The sequence below is a fragment of the Oppia nitens genome, unplaced genomic scaffold, assembly GCF_028296485.1.
Source record: "Oppia nitens isolate AA-2021 unplaced genomic scaffold, nextdenovo-longstitch-racon4-pilon3 scaffold12_pilon_pilon_pilon, whole genome shotgun sequence".
Lineage (NCBI taxonomy): Eukaryota > Metazoa > Arthropoda > Arachnida > Sarcoptiformes > Oppiidae > Oppia > Oppia nitens.
In genome coordinates this window covers 684851-698716 of record NW_026533191.1, presented here as the reverse complement: position 1 = coordinate 698716, position 13866 = coordinate 684851, and the positions used below count along the sequence as shown (strand labels likewise).

The window sequence follows — 13866 nt, the reverse complement described above, 5'->3', positions numbered from 1 at the left end:
TTATTTTATTTTTTATAAAATTAGTTTAATAATCATTATATAGTGTATAATATTACTGTATTTCTAAATTTTTAGTATTATTTATATAACTTTTATTTATATAACAACTTTTATTTATATAACAACTTTTATTTATATAACAACTTTTATTTATATAACTTTTATTTATATAACTTATTTATATAACTTATTTATATAACTTTTATTTAAATAACTTTTATTTAAATAACTTTTATTTAAATAACTTTTATTTAAATAACTTTTATTTAAATAACTTTTATTTAAATAACTTTTATTTAAATAATTTTTATTTAAAATTTTTTTTTAAAAAAAACTATTATTTTTTTCACTGACATTAAAATTCAATATAATTTAAATATTATCATCAAATTAATTGATTGTTAAGATTATTATTATTATTATTGATTAACTATAACATTGTTGATGGCTTTGGCCACATAGTCAACATTATCGGTGGTCAGTCCGCTCAAACTGATTCGGCCGTTACGAGGCATATAGATATGAAACTTATGGCGCAACCTAAGCACCTGATCACCGGTTAGGCCACTGTAGGAAAACATACCGATCTGTTCGGTAATGTGCGACCAATTGCCCGGAGTTTTCAATTGTTCCAGTTTTTCGCGCAACAATTGCCTAACATTTAGTATACGTGCGGACATTGTTTGGATGCAATCATGCCTTTTGTGTGGAAAAATAATAATAATAATAATAATAACTATTAATTAGTTTATAATTTAACTTATTTTATATAATACATACCATTCCTCAGTTAGTTTAGGATCTGATAAAATTTTGCTAACAATTTTTGAGCCATGCATTGATGGACTACTGTTTGGTTTCAAAAAAAAAAACAAAAATAAAAGCAACCAAAAAAACTATTAAATATTTATTTATTTATTTTTAAAAAAAAACTTTTTATTTTATTTGACAGTATATATATATAGTATATATACAGTATATATATTAGACATACCTATAGTTAGCTCTAACTATCAGTGATAGTTGAGACTGTAGTTTATTGATGTTTTGACTTGAATTCAATACAACTGTTAAGTTGCCAATACGTTCACCTAATTATCAATTTTTTTTTTTTTGGTTAAATATATTGAATATACCTTATATTATATAAATTTTTTTAATACTTTTTTTGTATAAATTACCGTAAAGTCCGAAATTTTTGGCAAAACTCTGGGCACATAACAACTCAAAACCTCTATCCGCAAAATACCGTACACTCCAGGCATCCGTATCGGGATTGCCCGATGCAAAGCCCTGGTAGGCGCAGTCAAATAGGGGAAACAATCGGCGCTCGGACATCAAATCGGCAATCTGTGTCCACTGGTCACGGGTCGGATCCATACCGGTAGGATTGTGTGCACAGGCATGCAATACGACTACCGAATCAACCGGTGCCCGACTCAGGTCATGGATTAGGCCGTCAAAGTCCAGGCGACGGTTCCCGGTATCGTAGTATCGATAGCTGCGGACATCGAAACCCGCGGACGTAAATATCAACCGATGATTGTCTGCACACAGAAAAAAATATATCAAAAAAAAAATAATAAATTAAAATAAATATTTTTTGATTTATATATATATAAAAAAGTCAATTATATATTTTTTTTAATCGTAATTATAATGATTACTATATAAAATTAATTTTTAAAAGTTATATTTAATATAGTGTAATTAACAATAAAATTAATGTATTATTATTATTACTGTAATTAATTAATTAATTAAAATTTAAATATTTTTTTTGATGTATAAAAAGTCAATTATTATATTTTTGAATTGATATTAAAATCATTAATAAAAAAATTAATTTTTATATTCACAACAAACAAAACAAAAAGTTATATTTAATATAATTTAATTAACAATAATATTAATGTATTAATTAATTAATTAAAATCTTAATATAGTTTTTTTTTGTTTGTTATTAACTAAATTATTATTAATTATTACACAGTACTAACCATATGCTGGATCAGTTATATATAATAGTTTGAAACCGCATTTTTTCGATAAAAAATCTGCACCCAATCGCAAACATCCCGTTCCCGATAAACCTTGACAACCAAATGTCTACAAAAAATAAATTTAAAAAAAAATATATATATATTCAAAAAAAATATATATATAAAAAAAAAATATATATTCAAAAAAATATATATTCAAAAAAAATATATATATATATTCAAAAAAWAAATATATATATATATATATTCAAAAATATATATATATATATATTCAAAWATATATATATATATATATATATATATATATATATATATATATTATAATTACTCTATTTTCTTGAATAGCTCGACTATTTTCGCCTAACAATAATTTTGTCGATAATTTTGTAAATTGTCGATCGCCTAGTAGTCCCAGATATTCATGATTGTTGGCCGAGTCGGCGATGATGGCCAGTTCGGCACTCTGGACAACCGGCAATATCCATGGCTGGCCATTATTTGTACGGTAAACTGTTTTAGAGTTTACATAAATAAATTTTTTAAAAATATTTTATTTTAATTTAATGATTATGATTACCGCCGATAATCAGGTTGACCTTATCGGGTGACSGGTCCGACTGATGGGCATCGAGTAGTTGAAAAAATTCAAGCGGTTGGCCATCGTCTACACAATCAAATCGTGACATATTTTTTAAAAAATTTTATTTAATTAAAAAAAATTATATTAAATTTTTTTTCCGACAAATATTCTATAATTAAAATATTATTTTTTATATATATATATATATTTAATTTAGTTTAAAAAATATATATATWTATTGTGTATATATATATTAATTACATTTTTAAATTCAATTTACTTTAGTATAGATATAATAATTTTTTTTAATGTGTATATATTATAGATAACAACAAAATTCATTGACATTGAATTTTTATTATTAAGTAAATTATCAATGTATTAATCTATATATATATATATATATATTAATATATTTTCAAGGATAAATATTTTATTTTTGTTTTTTTAGTTAAAAATGCATTAAATTTGCATAGTAACTAACATACATATAGTATATTTAATTGTATTTTTTAATTAATTAAAAAAATCATATACAGTCTAAATGTTTATATACCAAAAAAATAAATAAAATTAAATTTATGATTATAAATTATTAATAATAAATTTACATAAATAACTAAAATAATGTTGAAATTATATGTATAGTATGTTTATTTATTAAGCAATCAATCAATTAATTAATTTTAATTATCTTTTAATTTTTATTTAAAAAAACAAATTAGACTAAAGAGATTGAAAATAATTTTTCTAATAATTATATTAAAACTTTTGTTATAAAATTAAAAAACAATTTATTTTATTTTTTTAAAAAAACTTATATTTTCAATCTATCTAAACATTATCGAAATAATATCAAAATATTATAAAACAATTAATTTGAAAATTTAATTACAAATTTTTTTTTTATAATAATTAGTTTATAATAATATTTAATTATATATAATGTTTGTTACAGTAATTGTGAGAAAAATGGCACACAAATATAAATTGTTATTTATTGAATATAAATTTGTTTTACATTATAATTTTATAGTAATTAACTATATTTTTTCATATTTTATTGATTTTTTGTTGGTTAAGAAAAATAATTATATATTAGTCTTAGTAATGTTAATAATATTAACAAATAACAATCAATATATAATTTAGTTGACAATAGTTTTTTTTAATAGTATTTTTATATATAAAAGTAATTTAAAAAGTAATTTATATTTCTAAAAAAACAACTAAATAAATAATAATTTTTTTTATAAAATTAAATTTATTATAAGAAAATTATTATTATTATTCTTAATAAAATTATTTTACTTAAAAGTTTTAATATAAATAATCAATTTAGTTTTTTTTTTGATAAAAAATCTGATTCATTAAAATTCAAATATTTTAGATACAATAATTCAAAAAAATAAATAAATAATGTTATCAATAGCCAAGTTGTCTAATTTTGAGTGCGATTTGTCGATTACCTATGAGGAGGACATACCTAAACTGTTTGGCTATGATTTTGTACCGAAAGGCAACTTTACGTTTACCTGCGCTGACTTTGTTAGTAAAAAAAATAATAATTATTATTATTACTAAAAATTTAGTAATTATTTTGTTTAAAAAAAATAGTTTAAAAATATTATTAACTAATTATAGTATAGTTTTATAATAATACAATAATAATAGTAATAATAATAATTTGTTATAACTAGTAGTCTAGAATTAAATAAAATATTTTTGATGAAAATAATTTAATTAATAAATATTATTATTATTATTGATGTTAAAAATTTAATTATTTTGTTTAATTTCAAAACAAACTAATTATATACTAATATAGTATAGTTTTATAAACATAATAATAATAATAATACTAAAAATAGTTATCTAGAATTAAATAAATTTTTTTGATGAAAATAATTAATTAATTAATATTATTATTGTTTTTGTTAAAAAAAACTAGTAATTATTTTGTTTAATTTCAAAACAAAACTAATTAAAGACTAATATAGTTTTATAATAATAATAATAATAATAGTTGTCTAGAAATAAATAATTTTTTTTGTTGATGAAAATAATTAATTAATTAACTAATTAATTAATAATTTAGTTAACTAAAGTTAATTTTAAAATATTATGCGGACCATTATTTTTCGTAACTAAAGAGCTGGTTAGGCGCACTCAATATGGGTAACAAAAATTTTATTTAAATTTTTTATTATTATTTTTTTTTTGGATAACAAACATATTTTTTAATTACAATACATTTTTTGTTGTTGTTGTCATATATAAAGTGCATTGCCTGTAATTGTCGATCATCGTGAATATCTAGTATTAGATGATTATGAAACTGTGGCTAAACCTCAGCTAAACTATATTTATCAAAATGTAAGTAATTTTTTTTAAATAAATTTATTTATTTATACTAAAAAAATATTTATTAGCAAAAAATTTTAAAAATATATATTTTTTTTATTTATATATTCAGAAAAAAATTAATTTAATAATTATTTTTTTGTGGACGTAGTAGTCGATGAAATTTATATACTGTAAAAATATTATATATATATATAAATATTTATTATTGACATAATTTACTATTAATTTATATTTCTATAGAAAAAATTAATACTTAATTTTAGATAAATAGTATTTAATAAATAAAATAATTTTCAATAGTCTAATTAAACAATTTTTTTTTTAAATTAGTCTATCTTTTAACTATAAAAAACAAATATAACTATAATTATAATACTAAAGTAATATAACTCAGTAATTATAGCATAATATTAAATACATAATATCAATATAAAATTTTTTTTTTAGATTATAAAAAATTAATGATTTATTTATTTAATTAAAAAAAATTAATTATTAATTGTTTTTTCTGTGTATATATTCCGGACAAACAAAGATTGTTAACATTCTGGTCGATGAATACCCGTTAACACCGATGATCGGCTCGTTTGCCGGCCAATCGGTGGCCAAAATTCAATCATCGATCAGTATATTAGGCGCTTATTATACAAATAATAATCAATCAGTTGAATGGGACGCATGTTTGAAAATATTAATTAAAATGTTTATTTATTTTTTAAAAAAAATTATTTATTTATAAATTTTATTTAAATTAAAATTTTTAATATTTAAGATTTGGTTATGTTTGTTTATAACATTTATGGTTGTATCCATATATCAATACAATGGAAAATTTGATAATAGGTATTAATTTTTTTAAATATATATATATTTTTTTATAATTTTTAATTATTAATTGCAAGTTATTATTCTATAAATAATTTTCAATTAAATAATTTTGTTATAATTTTCTATAGACTAAAGCAATCTTTATATAAAAAAATTCAATTATTATTTGAAAATTTTTGGATAACTTGGAACATAATGTTTGTACAATGTAAATTTATATTTAATTTATATATATAATTTATATTTAATTTATAATTTATATATTTWWATTTAATTTAATTTAATTTATATTATTTTATTTATTTTTATTTATATTTTTTTAATTTAAAATTTAATGTTATAATTTATATTTAATTTATATTTAMTTTTTAATTTATATATTAAATTGTAAATTTTTTAATTATAATGTTTAATATTAATTTTTTTTAAAAAATAATCTAGCTTTAACAACTAATATGGTTAATAAATATTTATTAATAACTGGCTTAATTTTAATAAGCAAAGTGATCTGGCTAACTATATATAATCAGATGATATTATCGACAAAAATTTTAAGCCCTTATAGTTTTATCGATACATTAGACGATCTGTTAATTAGACCTAAAATCAAACCAAAATTATTTATGTTTGAATCAGATATCGATGAAATAAAAGTAATTAAAAAAAATTTTATATATATAWATAAATAATTTGTTAAAACAATTGTAAAATTAATAATTTTTTAGTTATTATTTTTTCGATATTTAAACYTTTAAACTAAAAAATAAAATAATTAATTACTAATATATAATTATTTGTAATTAAAAACTAAAATTATTATTTTACAATTGCTTTAACAAATTATTTATTTATATATAAAAAATAATTAATTACTTTTATTTCATCGATTAGTAATTAATTATTTTATTACTATTTATTTTATTTTTTTTTTTCAGTTTAAAGGTTTAGATATCGAAAAAAATCTAATTAAAAATGCATTATTAAATGGCAAAAATTATTTAAATTATAATAACAATCAATTTATTTTGGAAATTAATACAATTATTGAAAAACTGGTCAACAATAAGACTACAGTTTTATTAGGATCTCATAATGATATTGAATTGATTATGAAATTAAAACCGGAATTATTTTCCCGAATATTACACAAATCCCGKGAATCCTATTTCAATCGTATCTACGGTTATGTCTATAATAGATATACCGATCCTATGGTTATCAATAATTTTCATCAAATGTAATACAATAACTAATTTTTTTATATCAATTTGTTTTAAAATTTTTTTTAAAAAATTAATTAATTAATAATATAATAGGATTAAAAAAATATGTTACCATTATTTTAATTAATTAATTAATTAATTAATTATATATAACTAATGATTATAGATTGAGGACAGGTATTGAGTGCAGCCTATTATATAAGTAATTTTTATATCAATTTATTTTAAAATATTTTTAAAAAATTAATTTAATTTATAATATACTATGATTAAAAAAATATGTAACCATTATTTTAATTAATTAATTAATTATATAATTATTATTATAGATTGAGGACAGGTATTGAGTGCTGCCTATTATATAACTAATTTTTATATCAATTTATTTTTTAAATAAAAAATTATTATTAAACTTAATTCCTAATATATATATATATATATATATTAACTAATACATTATTTAATTTTTTTTTATAAAAAAACTAAATATATTTATTATTAAATATGTTTTGTTTTTATTGTGTAGTTTAAGCACCGGTATCGAGTGCGGCCTAATTGATAAATGGAAATTAGCTAGTTTACAATTTTTGTATTTAATTTATTCAAATAAAACTGTACTAGATGCATTGGTTAATCATTGTAATAATAATAATAATAATAATCAAGATTATAGTGATGATAATATGCGTTTCCTATTGTTGGACATGAAATCAGCTACCGGTCCCTTAATGATTGGTCTAACTATTGCTACACTAGTATTTGTTGTCGAAAATATTATTAAATTAATAATTGAATTGATTAAATAAATTACTAATTAAATTAGTATTTTTTTAATTAATTAAACTTAATCTATAAAAATATATATATACCTATTGTTATTACTTATACAAACACACAATAAAAATGTTTTATATTAATAATTTTTTTTTATAAAAAAAACAAATTAGACTAAATAGATTGAAATTATTTATGATTATATATCATAACTATTATTATCAATATATATATTTATTATTATAATTAAATAAATATTAAAAACTATGTATAAAACATATAACATATAATATGTCTATAGGTATGATTATAATTATAAATTATATTAAAATTAATTAGTTTTTTAAAATGTATGTTATTTAATACCAACTAAATGTCATATAAAATATTTACAATAAACAACTTAATTATTTATTTTATTTATCAAAAAAAAACTTATTTTAATAAAAAAATGTTAATTTAATAAAAATTAACTAAAGTAGTATTTAGTAACAATAATTTTCTAAAATATTATAAAATACAAATTATTGAAAATTATATTTATAAAATTTATTAACGTTAAAATTATGAATTTTAAAACTAAAAAAATTAGTTATTATATTGTTAATTAAAAATGTTTTGTTTGATACATAATGTTTATTAATTAAATTATTTATTTTTTTTGTATAATTATAATATAAATATAATTGTTTTTAGTAACAATACTAACAATGTTAATAATATAATATTTAACTTTAAATTATTATTTTTTTTAAAAAGTTATCATGGTAGTGTGAGTTTGCAATCATTGGTATATAATATTGTATATATTTTTTGATTAAAAAATTATTATTTTGTAAAAATTAAATATTACACACAAACACATTAATTTTAAGTTAAAATAATTAACAATTAATTTATTCATTCAAAAAAAAAATTAATTTATTTTTTTTATTAGTTAGAAATTATATACAAATAATCATTTTTATTATCATTTTTAAAAAAATATTTATTATAGTTATGTTAAATATAAGAAAGACCTTCAAGTTTTTAAAAAAAATAAAATAAAAATATTATTAAAACTAGTTTTTAAAAAGATTTCATATGATTTAAATAAAGTATAGAAAAGTTTATATATATATATATATATATTAATAACAGTAGTGTCTAATGAAAAATTGTTGTAATATTAAATAAAATGTAAAATAAATATTTATTTTTTGTTGAGAGAAAAATTTATAATAAAACTGTTAAAATTAAATTAAATATTATAATAATTATAATAATAGTGAACAACAAATTGTGTAAAACTATAATGAGTTAATGTATAAAACTGTGAATACTGTATAAAAAAATTCATTTATATATTACATAAATTACTTATATATATATACCGTATATATATATATATTGTTGTATAATATAAAATTTAAAATTATTGCAAATAATTGAGTTATTTAATAAGTTTATAATAAAACTGTTAAAATTAAATTAAATATTATAATAATTATAATAATAGTGAACAACAAATTGTGTAAAACTATAATAATAATGAGTTATGTAATTGATATACAAAATGTTTTATTTAAATACAAATCATCAACAAATCATAATATTTTAAATAATATATCATTAAATGTAACAAAAGGTAAAATAAACAAACATTTAATTATTGATAAAATTATTTTAAAAATAACTATTAGTTAATGCATTATATATATATATATATATATATATATATATATATATATATATATATATATATATAGATAAATAACAATTTCCTCTAATATTTCATATTTATATGTATATATATAATGTATATATATACTGTGTGTATATATATATATATATATATAATTAAAAATATTTGTTTCAATATATTAACATATAAAATACAAAAAAATATATATAATACATAATAATAACACAATAATAAACATTGAATATAAAAATATATTAATAATACTATTTATAAAAAAATATATAATAAATTATATCATTTATTAGTCTAAATAATTAATACTATTTTGTGATATTATTTTTTTAGGCCAAATACTAGCCCTATTGGGCTGTAGTGGGTCGGGAAAGACAACATTAATGAAACTAATATTAGGTCGACTTAGACCACAATCGGGTAATATATTTATACAAAAAAATCATAGCAAACAACTAAATGGCAACCGATTGGCAAATACGGGCGGTCCGGGTGTGGGATATATGCCACAAGAAATAGCACTATTCAATGATTTTACTATAAGACAACTGTTTCATTATTATGGACTCATATATCAAGTGGACAGTCAAACTGTTGACAATCGTATGGATGAGTTGATAGAATTGTTTCAATTGCCATCAATGGATCAAAGTGTGGGTACTATGAGTGGTGGACAACAAAGATTAGTATCGTTGGCCATAACACTAATACATTCACCAAAACTATTACTATTGGATGAGCCGACAGTCGGTGTCGATTCAATACTTAGAGACCGTATTTGGCATTATTTGGAGCAAATGTGTCATCAAAATAGTAAATATTAAAATTTAAATATTTTTAAACAATAGTTTATTAGTTTAGTTATTAATTAAAAAAAATTAGAAAATATTAGATTAAACTATCATGTTTGTTTTTTCTTATTAATTATAATTAAATAAATCAAATCCATTTTATTTGTAAAAATATTTTACATTATTTATATATTATATAGTAAAGTTATTAGAAATTAAAAGTTATTAGAAATTAAAAGTTATTAGAAATTAAAAGTTATTAGAAATTAAAAGTTATTAGAAATTAAAGGTTATTAGAAACTGTGTCATGAAAATAGTAAATATAAAAATTTAAATAAAATATTTTTAAACAATACAGAGTTTAGCTATTAATAAAAACTTTATCTTTTTAAAAAAATATCACATAATACTATTATGTTTTTTTTCAATTAATTAGAATTTAAATTAAAATCTATTTTATTTAGTAGTAATATTTTTTTTAATTATTAGAAATTAAAAGTTCTCAGAAATTATTAGAAAAAGAGAATTTTAATTATATAATTATTATTTTTTTAAAATAAATAAATTAGTAATAAGTGATTAAAAAAATTTTTTTTTGTTTTAAATATTTATCAGTATTTATATATTTGTTTAGTTTTTAGTTTGTTTATTAATCACGAATTCCTGAAAGGAATACGTATATGCATTCTATAAGTCGGTCTGTCTGTCGGTCTGTCTGTCTGTCTGTCTGTCCCACGAGGACATAGGTTCGAATCCACTATCCGCTACAATTTTTTTTGTTGATTTTTTTTTTGTTTTTTTTCGTTTTTAAGTTTTATTTTTTAGGAAATTGAAGAAAATGGTGTCCAAAAATTAATTAAAAAAATTTTGAATTTTTTTTTGAATTTTTTTTGAATTTTTTTGAATATTGATTTTTTATTTTTTTCGTTTTTAAGTTTATTTTTTAGGAAAATAGTAGTTTATTTTGTAATACTGAATCATTTGATACCCCACATGACTATAGTTGTTTATTTTGTCATACTAAATCGTTTGATACCCTACATAACTATAGTTGATTTTATTTTATCATACTGAATTTAATTTTTAATTATGATTAGGAATTCGTGTGGAAATGCTTTCTAGCATTCTCAACTGGTTTTTGTTTGAATTTAATATTATTATTAGTATTATTACAAATTATTAGTATTATTACAAATTATTAGTATTATTACAAATTATTAGTATTATTACAAATTATTAGTATTATTACAAATTATTAGTATTATTACAAATTATTAGTATTATTATTATTAGTATTATTACAAATTATTAGTATTATTACAAATTATTAGTATTATTACAAATTATTAGTATTATTACAAATTATTAGTATTATTACAAATTATTAGTATTATTACAAATTATTAGTATTATTACAAATTATTAGTATTATTACAAATTATTAGTATTATTACAAATTATTAGTATTATTACAAATTATTAGTATTATTACAAATTATTATTATTATTACTAATTATTATTATTATTACTAATTATTATTATTATTACTAATTATTATTATTATTACTAATTATTATTATTATTACTAATTATTATTATTATTACTAATTATTATTATTATTACTAATTATTATTATTATTACTAATTATTATTATTATTACTAATTATTATTAGTATTATTATTACTTATTAGTATTATTACTAATTATTATTATTATTATTATTATTATTATTACTAATTATTATTATTATTATTAAAAGACACAACAGTTATAATAACCACACATTACACTGAAGAGGCCAGACGTGCAGATTCAGTGGCTTTTATATATAATGGCAATTGTCTGGTAAATCAATCGCCTAATAAACTACTAGAAACCTACAGGTGCTCAACACTGGATGATGTCTACTACGAATTAGTTCACGAATCGATGGCTACTAAAAATACTAATAATATTAATAATAGTATTATTGATCCATCAATTAATGACAATAATACTACTAATTATAATCAAAATGTTGATTATATAGAAACTGATGATCAAACAGTTGTCGTCTTCAATGGCAAACAATTTTTCAAATTTCATTGTATTCAAGCACTGGTAATGCGAAACTTGATTGAAACAAAATGCCGTCCCTGGGCCTACCTGTGCTATTATTTGCTACCATTTACTATCATATATCCATCGTATATAGCCTTCAATGAACCACACAATATGCCCGTCGGTATAGTTAACAATGATTTTATTAGTAGTGATAATCTTAATACTAGTAGTAGTAGTAGTAGTAATTCAATACAATTTATCCAATTAATAAATAACCGATCATTTCATAAAACTATATATAATTCACTAGATTTAGCTTACGATTCACTGGTTTCGGGTAAAAATCATTTAACAATTATAATTAACAGTGGGTTTAGCGATCAAATTGATAGTCTAGTTCAAAATGGTACCCTAATTTTGGATGATTATGATTATGATATGTCGACAACTACTAACCAAACGTTAATCAGTTTGTTTGCCGATATGACTAATCCTATGTATGTATATTATGGTCAATACTATTTGTATGAAACATTAATTGAAATGATCAAAAATTTTAGCCATAATAATCCCCGGGTATACAACATGCCTATTGATATAACCTATAAAAATGATTATTCAATTGTTAAACTAAGTAATTATCAATTGCCGGGACTGTTGGCTGTTTTAGGCCAACTGATGACTGCCTTATTTGTTAATCATTTTATGAATATAGTCAATGAACGTCGATTAGGTTTATTGGACAGGTATATGATTGCCGGTGTCCAGCCTCGGGATATATTTCTAGCTAATTTGTTAATAAGTTTAGTACATATATCCGTACAATCCATACTTGTAATGTTTTTTGTATTCAATGTATTAAATTATCCAAATTATGGCTCATATTTGGATATGTTTTTCATATTACTAATCAATGGTTATCATGGTATGACAGTGGGCACAACAGTTATGCTATTTTTCAATGATTTGTTAATAATAATAGTAAGTTTTTTTTTAAAAATAATTTAAATTATAATTATTTTTTACAAAAGAAAAATAAAAAAAATTACTAAAATTAATTTATATATAATATATACAGTATATACATTATATACATTATATACAGTATATACAGTATATACATTATATACAGTATATACATTATATACAGTATATACATTATATACAGTATATACATTATATACAGTATATACATTATATACAGTATATACATTATATACAGTATATACATTATATACAGTATATACAGTATATATATATAGTTTATGCCAATTAAAAGTGTTTTAAAATTTGTGTAATATTATAAAATGCTAATGGCCAAGGTACTTTAATATAACAGTTATCTAATAATAGATAATTGTTATACAAAGTTACCTTGCTTAGTTTAAAATTAATTGTACATGATATTACTAAAATTTTAAACTTTTAATTAAGTATTATATATTTATATATATTATATAATTGTTTTATTTATTTTTATATATATATAGATATTTTTAATTATTATACTATTTCCTCAAACACTTATATCGTCAATGTTTTGGCCAATTGAATCGT

General features: G+C 18.5%; 1 protein-coding gene across 2 annotated transcripts; it reads right to left on the bottom strand.

The window, feature by feature from the left end:
• Positions 1–353: 353 nt before the first annotated feature.
• On the bottom strand, positions 354–2704 carry LOC128954473 (aspartate aminotransferase, cytoplasmic-like). 2 transcript variants are annotated; one of them, XM_054300058.1, is made up of 7 exons: positions 2581–2704; positions 2332–2513; positions 2001–2109; positions 1164–1547; positions 995–1091; positions 781–849; positions 354–699 (listed from the first exon to the last, which is right to left on the bottom strand). In XM_054300058.1, the coding sequence occupies exons 1-7, from the start codon at positions 2687–2689 to the stop codon at positions 420–422; spliced, it is 1230 nt and encodes a 409-aa protein (XP_054156033.1). In that variant the 5' UTR covers positions 2690–2704; the 3' UTR covers positions 354–419. The 2 variants fall into 2 exon arrangements, with proteins under 2 accessions (XP_054156033.1, XP_054156040.1); XM_054300065.1 differs by having other exon boundaries at positions 1182–1547.
• Between the last annotated feature and the right edge of the window lie 11162 nt (positions 2705–13866).